Genomic DNA, 23051 nt, shown 5'->3' with positions numbered 1-23051 from the left:
AACTTGTTTGGCATGTGTTCGCTGTATAATGAATGACTTGGAAAAAGATCTGTCCAATCCTTTCCTATAAAAAAACCCAACATGCGTACATGTTACTGTGAGTGTCTCACCATGCACAAACCATCACAGATTCAGACAGGCGTGAATTGACTAATTAAACAAGCTTTCTTTTTTTTTTTACCTCGGCAATCCATAGACCATTGAATAATTGACCCGACATACCTGCTGTGTATTACCGCACTGTAGCTTTATTATGCCGCAAGAGAGAAGACAGGAGAGAGCAGGAGAGGAAGCACATGACAAAAAGACAGAGAGAGGAGATGAAAAACATGAACTGAGTGTGGAATTGGAACAGATGAGCGGGAAAGAATTGAGGAAAGAAAGTGGGAGAGTGATAGGGAAGCAGTGGAGCAAATCAAAGTAAAATTAAGTGCATTTACATATTTAGATGAGCGCTTCTAGTCAGCCTGTCTAATTATTTCATCTCCATTTTTCATTTGCACGCTGTTCAATCCGGAAGCAGCAGGCCGTGAGGAAAGTTTCTTCCTCTCTCGCCCTCCTCACCATTACTTTATCACACTTGTCCTTCTCTCTGCCGCTCTCTGACTCTCAACCCCTCGCAGTCGCCTTTCGTTATCCGGGTCATTACCATACGCTTTTTGTCCGTTCGCACTTGTTCTCCCTATCTCCCTTACGCTCCTTGCTCCTGCTCTCTCTCCTGCCATGTTTTATGCATACAAAGAAACTGCCCCACGTGTGTCCAAAAACGAGTGTGTGCGCGTTGAAAGGTTCACTGCTAATGCCCTTTCTAGCACCATGTTTTATGCATTATGTTGTCCTGGTGAAGACAACTATGTGTTTGCCAGTGTCCGATCAATCTGTGTGTATGTGTGCGCGTCTGTGTGTTCACCCACCCACTATTAAACATTTCAAATTAGCATGAAGCATGTCAGGAGAAGCCAAGCCACGTTAACCTTCTATCACTGATTTTCTCCTTTCCTTTATGCCTTTTTTCACACTCCATAAATCTGTCTCTCTACTCACTCTCACCATCTCCCCTGCCCTCCCTCGCTCCTTCTCTACTCTCTTCTTCCTCCTTCTCCCTTCTCTGCCTCACTACTGCTCATCACTGTTTGCATCTCCCTTCTCTATACATTACATCCCCTCGCTCATATAAATGTGCCCCCCCCCCCTTCTCTACCCTCCCTCATCAGCACAATCTATTACTGTGTGTGCTTGTGTGCAAGCACGTTATTGTTTGATGGCTGATCCTTGCTTTGAGGCCTGCGCGTGTTGCTGTTTACGTACGCCTCTTTGCTTATTTGAGTGTGTGTTTAGGCTGAACAGTGTGTAGCAGCCACTATATGTACGTTACTGGAAGTTCGTGTGTGTGTGTGTGTGTGTGTGTGTGTGTGTGTGCATGCGAGTGTGTTTGCTGGCATAAAAGGTTGTTATGTGCTTTAGGTGTTAATTGGCTGAGGAGCATCGTTAATATTCTCCTTGCGAGCCCGCTCGTCAGGAACAGAGCCGGCAAACTGATGAGTGTGTGATTTTCCTCCAGAGAGAGAGAGAGAGAGAGAGAGAAAGAGAAACAAGAGTGACTTCAGTGCAAAGACCCTCTGTAAGGTCAGAGCGGGAGAAGGGGAGGAGGAGAAAAAGAATCAGAAAAAAAAAGCAGATGAGGCATAGAGGGCAAGTAGGGAGGGGTCTGAAAAGCAAAAGACAAGAGTTAGAAAGACAGAACGAGATTGAGGGAGGGAGGGGTATGGAGAGAGATGTGATAAAAAAGCCATAAAGGCTTCCATTGAGGCATTGGGTGAAAGGAAAGATTATATCATGCGAGGGAGGAATTATCCCTTTGTTAGGCATTTCTGAATTGGCGGAATGGGGACATGGCTGCTTGGCAGGGTACCCCCCTGGCGAGGTGGCATATTGCTGCTCAATTCTAATCACAGCACACAAGCTAACCTGGTCCAGACCTGGCTTCCTGCTACACCGGCAAACACAAACCATCCTCTTGCAGAATAAACAAATGGAACATCATAAGCTGCATCCTGACAGGTTACACATCAATAACTCGACACGGCCGTACCTGAAAGCTGCAGATCCAGATAGTGAACTGGCGCATGCTCGTATGGGAACTGTGACAACCAATCTCTTATGTAGGCGACGAACATCAGGGAACAAAGGAGCACTCTCCACACGTTCCACGCAAATGTTAGCACATGCATAAAGAGTAGAGACTGACACATGCACTACAGTAGAGAAAACAGTGAGCAGTGAGAGTCGCAGCCTGTCACCAGGAGGTATGATGCCACATGGATAATGAGTGTTACTCCCAGCAGGTAGCGGTGTAGCATGTGGCTCACAGCACACACAGAAACACTCGTTAGGAAGCACAGACAGTGCATTCTCCTCTTGGCAGGTACCATTGTTTGCATTTATCTAACTGAATAAGGGATGACTGATCTTAGTGTTCTGTTGCATCCCAATAGGGGGGACTCTTGCATGGTTATGAATAAAATATGCCTGTAATGCATTCTCTTACTTAAACTGTGTATTTTTGTATTAATGTATTGAAACAGCAAGAGCCTGCAGCACGTTTATGTGTCATCTCTGCATTAAAAAGCTCCCAGTCTTGTTGGCCTATACGCTTACACCTGTATCCTGCAGTTCTCTTTATCTGAGCAAATTAGAAACCCTGCAGCTTTGATTCTATTACTACTTTGAATCTTGCCATATCTATTTTGAAAGCTGGTGTTTCAGATGTTATTCACACTGGCACACGAACGGCTGCCTCTTTTTGCTCATAATCTTGGTGTGTGAACTTTTAACAAAGTTACCTTTTTCAAAGGTGAAAGCTAAAAGTTGTATTCATAAAATGTGCATGTTTACTCAAGAGTTTTTCAACACAAAATAATTCTTGTCATGTCACAGGGCTTCCTCAATCATTTACAATGCAATCTTGTCTTCGACAAATTACTTTTACTAATTACATTTTGCAGAAAAAGTCATTGCTGCTGGGATTACATTTACTTGGTCTGGTTTTCCTTGGTTAAGGAAGTTTGACTTCTTGTGTTCCTATAGGGTCCTATTCCAATCTTGTCTTGAAGTCACAGGGAGTAGAAAAGGATGGGTGTGTGTGTTGTTTGGTTGGTTCTTCGGTTTATCTAATCATGTAAATTTAATGCAGAAACAAACAATATATTCCATTTTATGCATCAAGTCCCATCTGTCTTTTTTAATTGGTTATCTTTGACTACAATCTTCCAGTATACTCCTCCTAACACTATTGTTACAAAGCTATCAATTAAGTTCTCAAAGCTCCCAACAGGACATTTGAGCTGGTCATGAAACAGACTTAAATTAATACTGGCGCCTCAATGTGACCAAAACCATCAGAGAACAGTTGTATTATTATTCTTGAGTCACTTTTTCAAGCCTTTAACCACTGCTTCTGGGTAGGTGTCTGACAGTGAGTTAAGGCCCTGACACATCAAGCAGACGGCAAAGAACTAGTGGCCACAAAGGCCGGCTGTCACGTCGCCTCACATCATAGGTACCATGTAATCAAGAATAATGTATGATTAAAAAGTAGAAAATAGAACTGGAATTGTCAGCTATTGGTCTTTCAGTGGGGAAAAAAAAGAGGCAGAGGCAACAAATTAGGAATAATCATACTAATGGATACTACAGTGGCGGCTCAAAGGGCTTTCCCGAAACTGTGTCGAGAGCTGGAGATAAATGAAACCTTCAAACAGCCAATCAGAGAGATTCTTCTTACCGACCGCCAACGCCAACATGTTGAATTGGCCTAAAAAAAGGCAAGACAGGTAGTGATGGAGCTGGACACACTACAAAAACTTGGGCGACGACCGTCCAACTAGGACGGGCAGCTAACGATCTTCTTGGTGTGTCTGGGTTTTTACACAACGCTGCAGAAGCAGCCTTGTTTACATTTTACACAGCAAAGATTGACATTGAATATTAGTTTTATGGTTAACTCAGTTTTCTTGAGGATTTAAGATGAGTTTAATGTGTGTGCAGCTTTTTAGATGTTAAAATCTGGATATTTGAGGTTGTAGTAAATTTCTCCACATTGACACTTACAGAAAAATGTCACTGTAACTTGATGATAAAAAGTGTCTAATCTCACTCACTTTCATCGATGTCCTCAAGACAGAACCCCTGACATGCCATGATGTGCATGTGAACACTGGTTCTGTTAAATAACTGCTCTGATTACGTTAATTCAGCACAGTGAATTATGTAAAAGTAGAGCATTACTGAAGTAGTGAACTTCAAATACCTTATTCAACTCCATGAGTAGCTATCAATAGCTTTCTGCAGGATGTCACTTCAGAGTGTTTAGTTCACAAATGCACGCTCAGTTCTTTGTCATGCTCGAATAGAAATAGCAAAAATAATCCTTTGTGAATGTGATGGTTGACTCATGGCAAATGCAAAATGATACATGATCAACCCTGTAAAACCTGTGAAAAATACATTGAAGGGTATGTTTAATGTATTGTTCTGGTTTACTGTAAATATAGAGAAAGGTGAAAAATATATAAGAAAATATATTTAACCTTCTCATGCATTCACACCCAAACTACAGTATGTAATGTCAGACAGGCAGGGATTCAAAGCCTGCAATCTATTTTGTATTCTTGTTTGCCTGTCACAGTGTGAGCTTTATTGACTTTTATTTATTTGCCAGGCTCCACTGTCAACAGGCTGCGAAAAAATAAAGAAAATCAAAACTTTCTAATCCTAGGTTGTGAGAAGAAAGACTGGTGTCACTCGAAATGTACCCAAATGATCGCACTGTATTGATCCCTTCGCCGGGAGCATGAGGTGAGCAGGAAGTTGCCTGAGCCGTCAGTGATAGTGCCCATAGATCGAGGAGCTGTGACTTTTCTAATTAGAGAGTTCTGAGCAAACCCTGTTGGATTAGCTCGTGTATGGCTCTCGGCTAGCTATTAGTGCCAGGTCACCCAAACAAACAAGAAATCGGAAAGGCGAGAGGAAAAGGAGAGAAGAGTGCCGAGAGGGAGCTGAGCAAGAAGAAGATGGTCAGTGTACTCAAAACAGAAAGATTTGTTTTGACACAAAAACAGGAAAAGAAGGAATCAAGAAGTCCATTAACATAATACTTCAGAACCAATTAAATCTAATTCCTGTCAAGTCTTATGAATAATTGACACAAAACTTGTCACACCCCAACTTCAGAGTATCCTCAACAAAATACAAATTGCTAAATCTTAGCGACAAATACCACAGGTGTCTTAAAGACACCTGTGAATTAGAATCTAATGACTCAAAGGTTAAATGAAGATCTGCTTCACATGTCTGATTTGTTAGAGATTGTTTGAAAAGAATGATAAGTTATACAGGATCTTATATATGATAGACTAGTGGTCTCTGTTTGGTGTAATTTGTTTACACTGCGTCTCAGGGGAGATTACTCAATCATAAGTGTTCAGATATACGCACAACATGCCTGTGAGTGATTAAACTTTGAACTAGCCTGGGAATTTGTGGCAGCTCAATTAAACAAACTCTTGATGAAAAAAACAACTTAAAAATAGTATTGGCCTTTAGAAATATACGCAATCTACATTTATGATTATCGATATGTATGAGTTCACATGCCTGTATTAATGTAGCCACACTGATACCTGCATGTTCACTTATCCTGAATCAGCCTTTGGGAGTTGTTCATTTGATTTATCTTTATGCCTTTCAGGAACACATGCCCTCCTTCACACTCCTGCACGGTCAGCCAATAAACCCTTGAGATTCCTGCCTACACAGACACATATATACATGTACCCCCCACTACGCACCCAACAACACACACACACACACACATAAATGCACATTCCCCCAGCACACTCGCCCGCACAACCTCGAGGGAGACATAAGAAATAAATTCAACACTTCCGCTTACCCAAGAAGCGCCTTAAGGACAAAGAGAAATTTAATCTTGGATAAGCCTCCCGATAGAATCTCTGCATTAGCCCTCTGCTGCTGGTTCACAGCTATCCCATCAACCCTTACCTCCCACACCTTGGCCCGAATCCCTTGCATCTCTCCTCCTTCTCTAAGCTACTTGTTTGTTTCTTGAATTTCCCCTCCTCTCCTCACTTGCCTCTCTTCACTACTTTTTAGAACTTTCTGTATTTTTTTTATTTGTCTTTGCCTCTGTATTCTATCTTCACCTCATTTTCCCCTTTTATGTCTGTCCATCCCTTGAACATCCACCTCATGCCCCCTCCTCGTCTCTTTCCATCCCAACCTCCAGCCTTCATCTCTCCATCTCCTCCCCAGTTATGGGACATACTGTATATATGTGTATATATATCTACATTTCTGTTCCCCTCCCTTGTCAGGGCGCTTTAATACCATTGGTATTAAACGCTGGCACGACCTCCTCGGCATACTTAAGCAGGCAGGGATCCTTGTAAGGCTGTTTGAGTGCTTAATATTTTCAGCACGCTGCTGACTTAAGCCCCTTAAGTGCTTTGGCAACACTTATTCCACGGTGGCACCAATGAAGCCCATTAAAAATTTGATTTGGATGAAAGAGAGAGAGAGAGAGGGAGAGAAAAAAAGAGGAAGGGGGGATAGGGGACACAATTTGCCGTTACCTCCCTTACATCCGCACTCACTGCGACAAAAACAAATACACCCATCAGGGGGTTACCCACACAGGGACTCTGTCTTACACAGATACACACACAGAGACACACACTCTCGCCAGTGGTGCAATGTTTGCAATGTGTTCCTCCTTTTGTCTGTAATTATGTCCTTTGTTGCTCTATAAAGCACTCTGGGATGACCCTATTTTGTTAAAAGCACTTAATAAATAAATGTGACTTTATTTGACTTGATAATAGGGAACAGCGTGCTTCAAATTAAACGCACAGAGATGTTTGTAAATACAGCTTGAGGCTGATTAGAACTGATCAGTTGATTAAGAACAAGTGGAGGTGCTAATTTAAAAGCAAAACTGTGCAGCCTCACGCACTTTACAGGACAATGAAAGTCAGAGACGCGGAGTGTAGCGTAGTTAGCTTCTATCATTTGCTTTGTATTGCAGGTTTTATTGCCAGCAGCAGTGCATGTGTGGCTGGAAGTGCATTATGCACGATTGGTTGATTCAAAATGTTTTGACAGGTTAGACTACCAGTTAGCAATAAATTCTGTTTCATCAGTGTAAAAATATGGAGCTGATACCATTACCCCAGGTTCACATCGACATAACTCATAACAGTAACGCAGTCGTAGTCATGTTCATTTATGCCTTATCCACATCCGCTTCCAATTGGAAACCCTGAACACAAACATGCACATAGTTCTTGTCAGCAGACACATCCCTGCTGCCATAAAAACGTCCATTAGACATAAAGAGGCACTATGATGCCTCTGTGTGTGCGCCTGCTTGGATGAATTAATGGTTGGTAGATACTGAAAGGGACAAACAGACAACCAAATGTAAACTGTGCTTCAGCCTACACTGGACAGACAAGTACATTCAGACATACACACACACGCTGCCACTGTTTAGTCAACTGAAAGAAAACCTTTGTTGCCGCCTCAATCCTCACACACACTCATCCCTAACCTTCACAAAATAGTATGCCAAATATGCAGACACTGATCCCCACACATTCTGAGTAAGGGGAGGGTGGACAGGGTTATATAAACAAGTGGAAGTCAGATAGTATACGGACAGACTGATGGATGTGATCTGCAGTGATACCACTTTGGGATTATAGCAATTTTCTATATCAACAGGAGAAAAGTGAATCGAAAAAGAGGACAAATTTGCAGGACTAACTAGCTACGGATTGACTGGAGGATTAAAGGCAGAGGAGAGAGAAGGAAGGCTGAACGGATAAACCAAACACAATTTGAAGAGATCAATTTGAACAACTGAATAGACTTTTGTTTCTGTCTATCTGCTGCCAGGCTCCAGACCTGAGTTTGCGGTTCACGCCAACACAGAGTAATTTTCTCAGCATCAGGCAGTTGACCGTTGAAGTCTGCGCCGTAGGGGAGATTGGCGATGATCCGCTTTCGGCTTTGCCAGAAGTGTCAGGGCCTTTGCCGTTAGAGCTCATTGTGCTTGCAGTGCAACAGAGAGTGAGAGGGAGCAGGCAGTGTGTAGTAGTCTGAGGATGACACCCGCACTTCATTCCATCAGATAGTGCTCAGTGAGGTGTGTGGTGCAGCTTGTCTCGCTTTGTCTTTGCACTACAAACGCATTCATACATATTAAACACATATACTTACACATACAAACACACAAGGGCTACACAGAGGTTGATGATGCATTAGGTCCTGACAATCAGAGGACCTCTGCCTGAACGCTGAACACAGCAGCATTTCAGATCGGTGTGCAAGTGTGTATCTGGAAGGAAATCAGGCGCTGACTGCACCCAGTGAAGCATGTTGAAAAGGGAGAGTTAGGCCAGTCATTGCTGCACGATTATACTGTCTGATAGCCTGTGATTATTCTCTGGAGTCTGAAATTACCATGTAAAAATCACTGTCCATTTAAGCCACAGTTTGTACATGATAGCGTCAAAAGAGTGCTTGCATTCCAGGCAATAATGGTAGCTACTGTGTGGGAATAAGGTGTGATTCTCTGCGATGAAATGGTAGACCAAAAAAGTGTAATCTGAAACTCCTGCTGCAGCCTGCTCAACATTGTACAAGTTGGTTTTTCCACACAGGGCAAGCACTTCCACTTTCTGTCTTTATAGTGCTTCACTCCAGTTCAATGGATTTTATTTAACCTTAGCTATCTCCTGATGAGTTGCAAGATAGTGTCTCCACCTCTCCAGAGACCTGGCTGGTTGGGTTGTAGCTCAAAGGAACATTGACTCATGTCTGCCGATTTGTGTTGTGTGAAGTGCAGGAAATCCTGTTTGACTTATTAAAATACAGTCTGTTTTCGAATGAACATTGTTGCCCCAGATTGTGATGATCTCGAGGGCACAGAAATGTAGGTAGTTCTATTTTTAAAAGTAAGCATTCAACCAACATCAGTAAAGATAAACGTGACTTGCTCTGGAAGATTGTTTCTCAGCCTATAATATTATTGACGTTCTCTGGTCCTTGGAGCGGTGAAGCATGACCTATAGGAGACAAGCAGTTGGTTGCTGTGGTAATTATTTTCTTGATAGGGAGCCTGGTCCGCAGAGCTAGCTTAGCTTTAAGTTACAGTTACAATTACAGTGTAAAGTGTGGGATGAGCTAATTAAGTTGACCCTAGTTTGGCTAATTGCACAGCTGCCATTACTAAAAAGCCTTGCTGGTTAAGAACGCAGCACTGTAGATCTCCTTTGGTCACTTTTGATATTGGTTTTTCTGCTTTATTGATCTCAGAAGCTTGGGTTTTGGTCTCAGGAGGCTTGAAGCACTGTAGTAGAAAATAGCTACCCTAGCAGTGTTTGCTTTGTTGTTGTTGTGCTCAGATGGGACTGACTCCTGTTCTTCTTAGTTGCTGCAAGGCCTTGACACTGTATGGATTTAAGACAAACACATTTTGTTAGTTCCTTCTTAGCAGCATAGGGGGCAAAATTCAGCACTTATCTGCTTATCTGTGTGTACGTTGCGATATGAATTGCTAGCTCTTTTAGCACCTTGAGCTCTGGCCAAACTTTTGTGTATTGCGTGCAAGCCGGGACTATAATTCAGTTCTTTGGGATTTGCTACAGCAGTTTCTTTTGCATGCATTGTGATTTAGTGTAGCAAATAAGTGTCCTTTCTTCGAGTCTTGTCCTTTAACAACAACTTCTGTCTGATTGCTCTAAAGCATAGCTGGGTTGTTAGCGTGTGCACGTGTCTGCAGCATTGCAGGGGAGGAACAGATGAGAGTGTGTGTGTTTGTGTGTTGACTCGATTTTTTTTCTGTACCAGTGCAAGCTAGGTCACAGAGGAGCCATTGATCAAACGTGCACATCTAAACACACACATACACAAATACCCACACACACAGCTTCTCAATACACAATGAGGCCCGTCCGGAGCTGTGTCCTCTGCCACCTCCTCCCTGCCCCCTTCTCTCTGGCCCTGCGCAGCCTAGTCCTGGTCCTCCTCTGCATCACTCGTAAGTCATGCACGCATGAGAGCTCACATGTCCATACACACACACACACACTGATTAAATAAGTTGTGCACTATTGATTCTAGGCGGAAACTCGGGTGTCAATGTCTAGAAAACAAGCCTGTTTACATGTATGCACTGATGTGGCAATTCAGAATCAGCATTTTTTTTTTTTCAATTTAGACTTCCTGCGGATTTAGCTCCAAATGTTTTAACATGATGTCTCTGATATATTTGAAAAGAAAACAGTTTTAATAACAATGCTAATTTATACAGAATAAGATTCAGTGCATGGCCAATGAAATGAAGGCTTGCAGTAAAATCATGAAACAAGAAGTGAAGATGGATAATTCAAACTGGTGGTAATTAAGTCAGAATAAGTAATTAAGATTAATACTAGCGAGAATATTAGGCAGAAGCATATGCCCAGGAGGTGAAAGGAGCAGGGAATAGACGGGATGGACCAAAAGACTTGGTCACTAATGAAAACAGAGAAAGAAAGACAGATATAAGAGTGTTTGAAGCCTTTTTTCTGCGCTCTGCTCTGAAGAACCTAATAAAAGAGAGTTGGATCCCAGAGTAGGAGAGATACAGTGACCAAAACGGAGAAGGTTGAGAAATACAACCAGAAGAAGTGGGAGGAAAAGTGCAGAGCAAGACACCAATATATACAGAGAGAGGGACAAACAGACGAAGGGAAAGAGCTGGCCAGGTGGAAATGTGTACTGTATCTGAGGTGGACAAAAAGAGGAAGCAGCAGGGACAGGAAAGAGAAACAGCAAGACAGAGATTGAGAACAACATAGCCTGTGTGTGTGTGTGTGTGTGTGTGTGTGTGTGTGTGTGTGTGTGTGTGTGTGTGTGTGTGTGTGTGTGTGTGTGTGTGTGTGTGTGTGTGTGTGTGTGTGTGTGTGTGTGTGTGTGTGTGTGTGTGTGTGTGTGTGTGTGTGTGTGTGTGTGTGTGTGTGTGTGTGTACAGAGGGTACAAAAAAAGAGCGGCATGAGGTCGACATGTGAAACTGAGAATCATAAGACTGATTGAACTTGATGCCGAGGCGGTGGGGAAAAGAGCAACATGAGGTGGAGTGGGATCAGTGACAGAATTGTTAGTAATCTATACCTCCTGTCATTATCATCATGGTTTAGACTATACAGAGATGTTCTTTTCCTATGCTCACTGGTAAACAAGTTTGCCGCTCTGTCTTTCATTTTACTGCATTTTGCATATTAGATCAACAGAGGGAGATTGTGTTTGTTGGTAGGTTGAGGGGGATTCTGGGTAGGAGGCGTGGACAATGGGGGAGTGAGGGATGCAGAGGAAGAATGAGTTTGTGTCTTGGCAGTCGGCGTCATTATGTAATCCATGCCAGTAGGGCAGTTTTGTTTCGGGCCTTGAATTTGTACACAAATACACTCTCTTGTACACATTTAGCACCATATCGAGCTTCTTTTTTTTTTTGCATTTCCTCTCTCTCATATAAACTGTGTTAGACACACACTCACACACACAACGCAGCTACACAGCAAAGGGAAGGCTGCCATGTGGTGGATTTTGAAGGGGTGTTAAAACCAGTGCTTTTGGCTGTGGTGAATCTCCAGTGTGATAGCGGTCGCTGTAATAGCCCTGTAAATTTCCTTTAAGCCGCTGTAGGGTGTGCACGCGGCAGCCATTGTCGCAGGGTTGTTGGGCCCGTGACAGACCCGAGTCATAAACTGCAGCACAGTAGATACAGCTAACCAGCTGCAAGAGTCAGGGGGAAAAAAAACGGGGGGACAGGGGAAAAGAGAGAGGTCGATGAAAGTTTGTGTAGGAAAGAAGAGAAAGCAGAAAGAGTGATAGGATGTGTGGACAAGAAGCGCGGGATGAGGGAGATGCATTGCAGCAGGAGAGCGAGGACGAAGGAGGAGAGGAGAGGAGAGGACGTTGAGGTGATTGAAATACACCACAGTGATAGGGAGGCATAAAGAGACAGAGGTCAGACAAAAGGAGAGGAGAGGAGGAAAATAAAGGTGGGCATGGAAAAGGTGAAGAAGAGAATGCGTTTCAATGCCAAGGGTGGAGGCTGGGGAGAAATAGTCAGGATTTGAAATGAAAGAAAGTAAGTGTTTCTAATGAGAGGTCAAGAATAGGGGGGAGATTTTGTGCTGATTTTGCTGATTAGCACTGCAGTGCTCACACTACACCAATGGGTGATGGAGAGAGAAGTTCTGAAGTTGTGCCAAAGAAAGAGAGAGATTAAGGAGAAAGAAAGCGGGGAAAGAGAGTGAAGAGGGGGTTAAGCTGCATGGGCCTGGCAATTAAATGGAGCAAAAGTTGGACAAGAAGATGAAAGAGGGCAAAAAGACAACTGAGATATTGAATCTCCTGCTCCACTCATTGGTTTTGTCCCCATGTCCCAATCACTCCTCTCCCCCCCTCTTGCTTCTTCTCTTCCGCTCTTTCGGCTCACTCACTACAAAAACAGGGCGATTATGCTGCAGACTTGAGCTGCAGAACAAATCACATTTAGCGAAAGGAGAGTAGAAAGGAGCAGAGAGGCAGGAGAAGATTCCCACCGAGTCTCAAAAAGAGAAAGAGAGATTGCAAGGGGAGTGAAAGCCTATTGCAGCTTGGAGGAAAACTATTGCAAGGGGTGGGGGGTAGATGAAGAAAGAGAAGAAAGAAAGGACAGGATGGAGGAGACGACAGATAACCGGCGAGAGGAAGAAAAACGTTGCAACCATTCTGCTGAGGCCCAGGAGAGAGAGAGAGAGAGAGAGAGAGAGAGAGAGAGAGAGAGAGAGAGAGAGGGAAGAAGGGATCTTTAGGACAGCGCTGATGAAGAAGATGAGTGATGAACGATGCAGTAAAAGATAAGGAAGAGGGGAAGGAGGAAGAAGATAGGGAGCAAAAGAGATTCAAGAATTTGATCAGGCAGAAAGTAGGGAGGAGAGGGATGGAGGGACTGTAGGTTTGAAGAACAGGAGAAAAAGGGTGATGGTGAGAATGAGATTAGACACGAAAGCAAGAGGAAGGGAGATTTATGAGATGTGGACTAAGTGGAAGCGAGGGGGGGGTGTTGGTCACAGAAAAAGGAATAAAAAAAAGGGGAGTGGGGGAGAGAGAGAAAAGAGGACAGGAGAAAAAGCGACAGAACAAAGGTAATGAGAGGGATGAGAGTGAGATTTGTAAAAGGATTATGTATTATTTATAGAGGGAGCATCTTCTTTTCTTTTCTTTTTCCTGTTTTCTTTGCACTGGATTTGATTGGCAGAGAGCTGGCTCCCCGAAGGAGATTGAGTGATAATTTTAGACAGGGAAGAAAAAAAAAAAGGAGTTGGGGGGGAGGGGTGGGCGGGTTTGTTGTGGGTCTGCAGAGGGAGGTGTGGAGGAGAAGAACCTCAAAGTCAGCTTTTTTTCATCGAGTCAGTGCGGTGCAAAAACTCTGTGATTAACCTGGAGCAACACACACAAACATCTCCAACATCATTTGCATACATACTGTGAAAAAGCCGGCTCGCCTCGCCGACTCGGGGGATGATGGGAAAAATGTACATCCAGATGGGAAGAGATTGAGAAGTTGCCAGCGAACGACCCCATATGAGTGGAAACTATGAGCTTCTATTATTGTTCTAATTAAAGCAGTAATACCATAAGGGGGTCGTGCATTGTATCCTCCTGCATCGATTGGCTTGTCAGTCCGTGGCCGGCATGCAAAGAAAACACAAGCTCCTGGCCTGCTTCCAATTGAAAGATAATGAGAGATAATGAATAGGAGACAGTGACTGCACTGCTTCAAGGATACATGGGGGGCATGTTTGGGGCAAACGGAGACAGCTCATCTCTTCTGTGGCTTGTCTTCTTCTTTTTTTTTCCCCCATCTTCCTTCACTCTGAGAGACATGGAGAGAGAGAGTTAGACGCGGCAAGGCTCTAATTCAGCCCCATAACCCTGCACCAGTGAGGCCGTTTCTAGAATTTACCGTGACCGAGGGTGAGCCAGCAAGTCCACCTGGCTGCCTCCCAACCCCCCCCCCCCTTTAACTCTCCACACCTCCTCCCTTCAGCCACATCTGTCTCTCTCTCTCTCTCTCTCTCTCTCTCTCTGTCCCTCTATACTCTGCCTCCCTCAGCTTATAACTCATCCCCATTGCGGGGACCATTAGCACAGGCCCCTGAACGGGCTTGTCTTATGAATTTGCACGCCTCTTATTTTTTTATTTATTTGTTTATGTATTCTGAAATGATGGCCCTTCTCCGATCTCTATTGCCGTAGTAAATAAAGGCTCCTTTTTTTTGCCAGGGGGGCCGTGACAGAGGCATTTGAAATGATGAGAAGCACCAATTCACTGCTATGAAATACTGCCCCCGCTTGGCTGGAGAGAGAAGTAATTGTTTTTGTTCCCCCCCCCTTCCTGTTTTATTCACCCGTCAGTGCACCAGCCATGGTATGGATTTCTCTCAGCGTTTCCCTCCTAATATGATTCGACTCTTTCGGAGAGTTTTATTACTCGGGCTGATTTTAATACAGTGCAGATTAATACCACTACCACAGATGTTGATTCCCTTCACCTCCTTCTCATTCACCCTCTGATCTGTACTTTGCTCTTGATCACATGCACAGGCTCCCGGCCTTGATGTGAAGCCTATAAAACTAACAGTCAAACTGGAAGTGCTGTACCCAGCTGCGATATGAACGGGAGAGGTAGACTATGCGTCATCTCTCATATATATGTCGTCCAGCCCCTGCCAGCTGCATTATTATACCCAAAGCATTGCTTCCTACCTCCCTGCTATCATTTCCCCGGATGGAGCTTCCACTCCCCCACCATCTCCTCATCTCTCTGTTCTTTATGGCTGGATCGAGCATCCACCAGCAGCCAGCAGGTGTTTTTCGGGTGGCATCTCCCAACAAGAGACAGCGGATGCCAGCCATTGCACTTGCAGCAGAAGCTAACAATTTTTGTTTTCCTTGGTCGCTTTTTTTCTTTACTGCAGCTAATTTCTTTTAAAGGGATGACAGCTGTCTGGAGGAGCGGGCATAAAAAATAGACGGCTAATTACTTTTTCTGGCCTCATCCCAGAAGCCAACTTTTGACCGTGTTGCTTTGTCTTGGGTCTCTGACTCAGAGCCATTCTTCGTCTGTAGGGTCACTTATTACACACTGACGCTCAACAGAGTTTTTCAGCATGTACGGCAGCCCTATTAGAATTAACACTCTTTAAAACAATGACGGCCTAGCCCGGTTGCCACGGTGATGAGTAATAACAGCCATTAGAAAAATAATTGGGAGGACGGTGGCAGGCCCTGATGGCCCCCGATATGAATCACAATATTGATGCAGAGAATGGGAGCAATAATGACTACAATTAGTGGTAATTGTCAAGATTTTTTTTTGTTCCACCGAGTATTAGAGCCCCCTTTGTCTTTATCCCCCCCTTGGTTTCTTTCTGTCTGCGTCTGTTTCCCCCGATGTGATGAATATTTAGGCTTTGACTGTTTCATTAAAAGAGATTTAAATCAGGGGGAGAATTAAATTTGGATGGAGTTGGCGGGATCAGATGATGTCAAAGTAGCTTTATTACAATATGCCAACCCTTGCTTATTCACACCCAGAGCACAGGCTTACTTTTTGTGCTCACACTCAGATGCGCGCACATGAAAACTTAGGACATGCTCAGTTGCAGAAACAGACATAAGGCCTAAAGCAGTCAAGTCAGCAATTCCTGCTTCTGCAGCTGCCATCTGTTTGCCTCAAAACATTTCATCTTCTGATGATGTTTTACAGAAACACAGCCAGACCCTGCAGTGAACTATATATGGCCCTGTTGTCTTTATCGGAACACCTTATTGCCTGCTTCATCATCATGCTTCATTATTGATGGCACTCTTTCTCTAAATCCTCCCCACGGCCAACTCTTTGCCAAGGAGAGAGGGGATGCAAATGGGAATGCAAATTGGTAAATACTAGTTTTGGGAGCCTGGCAAGCTGATGCTCTCTTCAAGGCAATCACGTTCCCCTCCTGGCTGAAGCCTTATGGCTAATTGCGCTACAATCATTTGGATTCAAACCATGCAGCTCCGTGTCCATTGTGCGTAGCGGGAGTTGAGACTCACCCCGAGCTGTGTCAACAGTCTGACCCACAAACACGGAGGGCGCTCCAATCAGATCATAATCAACCTCCTCATTACTGACTCTTTGGATGTCAGCAGCTTCAAAGAGGCTCCCTGCTGCTTCTCAGAACCCTTGTCTGAAATAAAGATGGGTTTTAGAGGCCGGGGAAGTTTGTTTGAAAGATATTGTGCAAAAGTTTATGTGAGTGTGCAGGTCCCTCTGCAGGCTTGCACGTTTCTGAGCATATATATCCTCTCCCTGAATGTTAACACAGGTGTCTGTGTGAGTATATGGAAATATTCATTTATGAGAGCCGAAGCTGTACTGCGATCCCTTCCAGCACTTTCCAAATACCTGTAATAAGAAGCATTACATCGGGATAATGGAGTGTAATCAATTGGTTTAGCCTGCACCTGGATGAGAAATGGCTTTAAAAACATGTTCAGTGCAGCCGATACTTCCACCACACGCTCGCTGCTCTCGACTCCACCCAGCCTTTTCCACTGAGCCGATCACAGACACTCTCCTCTTCCCTTCTCCCACTTCTTTTCCACTTTGATCCTCACACTTTTGCCTTCCACCCATGCCCCACTCACGCTTCGTCCCAACATTTTGGCTGGAGCACCAACCCTCTGTAATAATTTCTACAATCTCTCGGACCTGCTGAATATTCGATTTAAAAGGTTTCTTAACACTCACCTAGAGAGACAAGCCTAGCACATTTTCATCCTGAGATTCGTATTAGTTTTATTCCTGTACTTTTGTAGAACTTGTAAAATGTTGTTTAATTAGGTGCCATGTGAATAAGCTTCACTTGCAATGATAACACTCCAGCTTACCACATTAAAACACCTTCAGGTGGTGGCACGGCCGAAATCCAACTGTGATCTTTTGAAAAATGCCTTTCTGGGAATATATTCCCAATAATTTATCACAGTCGTGTGTATCTGAGTCCTTTTTTGTGTGTTTGCGTGTCTAAGCTCAAGACCGACAGCCACTTAGAGATTTAATAAGGCATTATGTATTCAAATGTGTGTGTTGGAGCATTCTGTTAGACTCGCTGGAGGCAACAGGGCTGTTGTGAGCGGGGTTTGTGCACATAAAAAAAGATGAATGGTGGTAATTATAATCATCCTTATTATAATCATAAGGACACATTGTTCATAAGCACCCTCTTTTACTTGTGGAGTCATTCTCTGTCTTTTCTCTTGCCTTTAAACTCTTTATCTCTTTCACCCTGTCTCCTCCCCCGTTTCCCCGCCTTTTCCATGTCACCACCGTCACAAGCCTATGATGAATAGTTAGTAAATGAAGGATGCTTTAAGTACCTTAAAAGGTTCTTTCGCAAGTGAGGAGCAAATTGAGCATCCCTTTTTCTTGGCATCTGTTCCTCCCTATTTGTCCCTCTCCTCTTTCTTTCCTTGTTTCTATATTTACGCCCATCTTTCTCTTCCACAGCTCGTTGCCAGGCGGTGCAAGCCGAGAATGTGACAGTCTTGGAGGGTGGTACGGCCCAGATCTCCTGCCGCCTGCAGAACTACGATGGATCAATCGTGGTCATCCAGAATCCCCGCCGGCAGACACTCTTCTTCAATGGCACGCGAGGTGTGTATGCACGTGCACACTTAGCTCTGCTTCATACCTAATCTGTCTGTGTCATGCATTTGACCTCTGAGACATTTGAAAGCAGCCTTTTAAACACATTAGCAATGACTCACCCGCACTTGCACTTTGCATTTTTCTTATTGCAAATGTCCTCACTTTGCCTTTGAAGTGATTCCACATTAAAAAGTCAGATAACCCTGAGTTAATTTAGGAGATGCCCTAACTGTGTGGCTGCTTTAACTGTCTTAAAAGCAAAGTTCTAAGCTCTCTGTATAATCCACTGTTAACCCCTGTGATGAGATCAGAACGCATTACAGCTCCTCATTAGAACACAGCCTTGGCAATTGCATGTTTTTTAAAGGGAGCATTAATGTTAAATAATTATTGTAACCAATATTATAATGAAGGCAGATTTTATTAAGGGCCCTCAGGGTAGGCAAACACTCAATTTTTTTTTTCTGAACTAATTAAAGGCAAAAGCTGCCACCTTCAGATTCTTTGTAAGGGCTGCTAGGAAACCTCAGAGCAAGAGAACAAAGATCAAGGATATTAAGAATTACCTTTGAAATGTGGAAGGAGTAGCTTAATTGGAGCCACATTTCATGTTTTGCAGCGTAGCCATGATTTATTGATGCCTCATGTAATCTGTGGGATAAACTCCTTAAGATCTGAACTCTAGCCAAAAGCTACAGTGTAAAACTCGGCTTGAGTCGAGGCCAACAGGGTGTGTTTTCAATGATTTCACATTTTGTCATTCATTCCTGACAGATGACAACAACAACATCAACACAACAACATTCTTTGGTTAAGGTTTAAGACCATGTGAGGTCCTATATTATCCTCCTTTTCAACAAGTTTCAATCAGTCTCAGAGCTCCCCAAAATATGTCTGTGAAGTTTCTTGTATTTTATCATGCCCATAAACCCTTCTATTTCAGCCCTGCTCAGAACAGGCTGTTTCTGTGTCTGTAGCTTTAAAATTCAAATTAGCTGTGTCTGACCACACCCCTCTAAAAGCGCTTACTGTAGGTGGTTCAGGCTTTCTTGCACCATGAATTTTTTTTTTGCATGGCGTGTTAAATAAACTGATAGATTTTAGCTCATTTCTTTGCCGCTAATTTTGTCCAGTGATCCTGCTTTGAAATTGGCTCAAAGAGGTGAACATGCCAGCCCATAATGAAACCCCAAATCTCCCATAAAGAGTACATGTTCCCAGAGGATGTCTCAGTACAAACTCCTCAACAACAACCAAGTCGATATGAGTTGATTCCATGGAGAAGTCAAAGTCACTCCGACTCGCTGTTCCTATTACAGTTTGATGAGTTAGGATTCTGAAAAGGTTTGTTCTGCTGTTGTAATTGTGTGGCAGGTGTTTATTTCCCCAGCTTGATTTCGCAATCTCAAGACAGTCTGTTTGCAGAGCTCACTTCACTCAAGCTGCTCTCATAGAATCAAGATTTTGTGAAACTGTATAACACATTGTATCATTTAAACTTCATTCTGCTTCTGTTACTCAGAACTTTTTATAAACATTCAAACAAGAATACTTAAATTGGACTGATCTTACCAGAGGCTTAACCATTCAATTGCTGTTCTTCCTTCATGGCTTTGAGGTTGAGAGATAAAGAACACTCCAGCTTCATGAACAATGCAAGTTGGTCTAACATGTCCTTGAACTGGCTGAGTTTTCATCATTTTGACGGAGCATAAAAAAAGGTTCAAGAAGTACTTAGAAGGTAGACATCCTCAACTGTAGTCCAATTATTAAAGAAATTACTCATGTGAAAGTGAGCAGCTGCCAATTCCAGGGCTGGTTTGAGACATGATGAAGATGGGTTGTAAGGACATGTCCTGCACATTTTTCTCATCATTATCCTATTGAAAGGTGAACTACGCTTTAACTATCTAATGGTCGAGATGAAAACCATTTTCTGTTTTTCATAAAAGCATGAAACTTAGTACACCGTGAACATTTAAGGATATGGATCCATCACAAACATTCTTTGTGGTGTCCATTTTTACCATTCTACTTTTCTTAATGAAGTATCCTTATATCGTCTGATGCCAGAGAATAGATCTCGTCTACCCTTCTTTTTTGGTAGTAAGTACTACCAGAAACCACGCAATACATTGTTTCAGTGATTAGTTAAGGTTGGTGTCAGTTATTTTTGTGAGAAGAAAACCACAGTATCTCAAAATCTGAGCAGATAATGCATCTATTGCCATGTCATTGTCATCTCAAATATGTCATTCAATCGTTCCCCCCTTGGGTGCCAATAAGGAGAAAGTGTCAAGGCCACTGACAGCATGGAACAAAGAAAAGCTGTTGAATCTGTCAGGACCCGGAGACTTGGCAATCTCATTGGCAAGGATATAAAAGTAAAATGGCCTCTGCAGCTGCCAAAAGGCATTTTTGTCATAGCTCAATTTCAGAACATGTTTGGGGTCCCAAACTTTACCACTGTACCAGATTTCATGCTTTTACTCAGAAGTGAACATTGAATTCAGCAACAACAACAACAACAACAAAAGCTAAATCCTGATCTCTTTTACCTGAAAGGCATACATTCATGTTTTAATTTTCACTTGATGAAAATTTCACATTTTAATCATTACAACTCCCTGTTGTAATTACATTGATTCAACAATCACGACTCCTACGTTCCCACTTGGGAACAGTCTCTGCCAACATAGTAGTCACTGAACATTTTCTGAGCAGTCTGCCGAGAAAAGAATAAAATAATGCAGAAAAAAAGAGCTGTTTTTTTTCTCGGTGCAACATTGCAATACATTTTACTATAAACATTTTCTTCACTTGTTTGTTACCGCAAACACAGCTTGGATTTAGAAAGGTCACTTCTTTGAGGTACCTTACTTTCAACTCTTCCTTTAATTCCACCAAATCCGCTCTTCCTGTGAGTTCTGCTTAGTATTTAAACAGAGCTGCCACAAGACATGGACTCACATCCTTCAGAAAGCACGTTGGAGCCTAATCACAGGGAAGTGGAAGAAGTGTTGTGAAAGCTGGAGTGAAGGAGAAAATGAGAGAGAACGAGGGAAAGAGAGGGGAGAATGAAAGAAGGGCAGAGGTTTGAGGAAGACATGGGAACAGAGGGAATGAAAAAGGGAAGCATCAGACGATGTAGAAAGAGACAGCTCTGGGAAATGATCCAAAGGTGAGACAAGGTATAAAGTATTGATGGCTTCCCGCAACTAATTTGGCTCCCGTAAGCACCTGAAAAGCCTCGTCGGGGACATTTTTTCTGGAAGTGTAAATTACATCTCACTCTGGCTCTCTCTGCCTCCACATTTGCTCCATCACTTGCTGAAGGGCTCTTACCATTTCTGCCTATTGCCCATCTGCCGCCCAGATATCGGGCTTACAAACCAGAGCCTTTCAGTGCAGAGTCATTTCGAGCTAACTGCCCAAATAGAAGTTCTGCTGTAAGTGCAGCGAATTAGGCTGCATGTTTTGCAAGTGAGCAACCAGTCAGGGGTGTGTTTTATGATATTGTGGGGAACTGATGGCTATAATAGAGCAGTGGAACTATCCGAATGGACCCTTTCTCTTCAGTGGTCCATATCTCTTTTACTCCGGCTATTGCAAACCTCTCCTCAGAATGCTAATGAAGCAGGACAATAAAGGTGAACTTGGACTTGAACAGAAGTCTGACATTTAGGTGCCATTTAGTGCTGTGAGGGAAAGAAAGATTTACCTATCTTGGGGGAATAGCTCTCTCTAACTGTGCTCTCAATGCCATCCAGTGGAGGTGGACATTTAGGAGGTGGGGGGGGGGATTAGTTCGGTGTACTTGCATGAAAAGTGGACTAACTTCATAGCTTCAGGCCCCTGTGGATTTCTGCCTCTATCTACATTATTTTTTCCCGCCTTCCACATTACACAGCTATATTAGACAATTTCTCTCTTCCTCGTTCCTCGTACACACACAAGGCCAGTATCTATACCCTGGTGTCTGAGTTGTGATGAATAATGCTGTGAGATGACCGGTTGTTACATCAGGAAAGTATCTGCTGTGTGCCAAAGCCAACACAAAGGGAGCGAATAGAGGCACAAAATGAAATAGAGATGGAGAGTGACGCAGAGGGTTCACAGTGAAGTCGATATAAAGTGAGTGTCAAATGAGAATCTATGGACGATCGAGCCACTGTCACCCACAGACTGTTATTAGTGTTATTTGTTATTATCAGCATTTTTCTCGCCATTGATTCTATACTTTCTTCAGTCACAAAAAGAGGATTGTTGCGAGTTCACCCCCTCTCTCCCTCAAGAATCAAGAATGAAACGTGGAGAATACTTAAACGTTTCTACACTCATATTCAATCTTTAGATATTTTCCTGGAGGGTGGATTGCATTGTTTACGCTGTGTGCAATTGTAGTGTTTTGTCTCTCTCTCACGCTCAAAGGGCACCACTCAATTTAATAGCTTTTCGAACACAGATTTTGGTTGTGCAATGAGTTTTAGTTGCATAGCACTTTTCAAAGTAATTCCGCACTGTGTAAAACAATAATGATTAAAACCTAATAAGCTGAACAATAAAAGTGCCAGTCTGTAATTATCAAATGGACTTACACAGAATTAAAGTTAACGGTTATAAAAGTGAATTGAAAACAAAACTTTCGGATCATCCAATCATTGTTTAGGGCAAATGAAACACAAAACAGGAAATAAGAGAAACAAGACTTTTGTTTCGTTACATTATTGTACAGCCCAGAGCCGCTCGAGGCTGACTTTATCTCTTCTATCTTCTCTATGAACTTTTAATACCAAGTCCAGCTTTAGATTTATGTTTTGCACTTTTCCTCTGCAGAGATTTCAATGAGAGTGACATCACAAATTAAAAGGTAGTATAACCCTGCACTTGTTCTTGGATTTACGAGATAAAACTGTTAATCGATGCAAACGTGGCTTTCATGAGATTAAAGACTTACTGATTCCAAAGTAAAAGTAAATGTCATACCTCTGACATAAAGCATTCCCTCGTTTTCTTTTGCTGTTTTTTAAGTACCTGCCAAATACCGAGTGTCAAAAGGTGCATTTTGAAATTGCATTAGTGGCATCAATTGCCAAGGTCTACATTGTGCTATTGATACCAAGTATCTGCAATCAGGTCTCGCCAATGTCATTCAACTGCAAAGCCATAGAGCAAGCACTTTTAACCCTGCATCTCTAGATGTGTCGTGCCAATCTAACCTGCGCCCTTATCTGCAAG

At 43.0% G+C, this 23051-nt stretch overlaps 1 protein-coding gene across 4 annotated transcripts in view; it reads left to right on the top strand.

Annotated features, from left to right (window-relative positions):
• The window catches only part of cadm4 (cell adhesion molecule 4), a 150748-nt gene that overhangs the window by 101844 nt on the left and 25853 nt on the right, over positions 1–23051 (top strand). The window contains exons 1-2 of one of the 4 annotated variants that reach the window (XM_079344254.1): positions 7555–10123; positions 17673–17819. In XM_079344254.1, coding sequence (XP_079200380.1) covers positions 10027–10123; positions 17673–17819 — 244 coding nt within the window. In that variant the 5' untranslated portion in view covers positions 7555–10026. Of the gene's footprint in view, positions 1–7554; positions 10124–17672; positions 17820–23051 lie in introns of those variants that run through there. The other 3 variants (XM_079344252.1, XM_079344255.1, XM_079344253.1) reach the window with 3 other exon arrangements.

Source organism: Symphodus melops (genome assembly GCF_947650265.1).
Source record: "Symphodus melops genome assembly, chromosome: 5".
In the NCBI taxonomy this organism is placed as follows: domain Eukaryota; kingdom Metazoa; phylum Chordata; class Actinopteri; order Labriformes; family Labridae; genus Symphodus; species Symphodus melops.
Note: the sequence above shows the minus strand (reverse complement) of the source record. Positions and strands in the feature narration are given on the sequence as shown.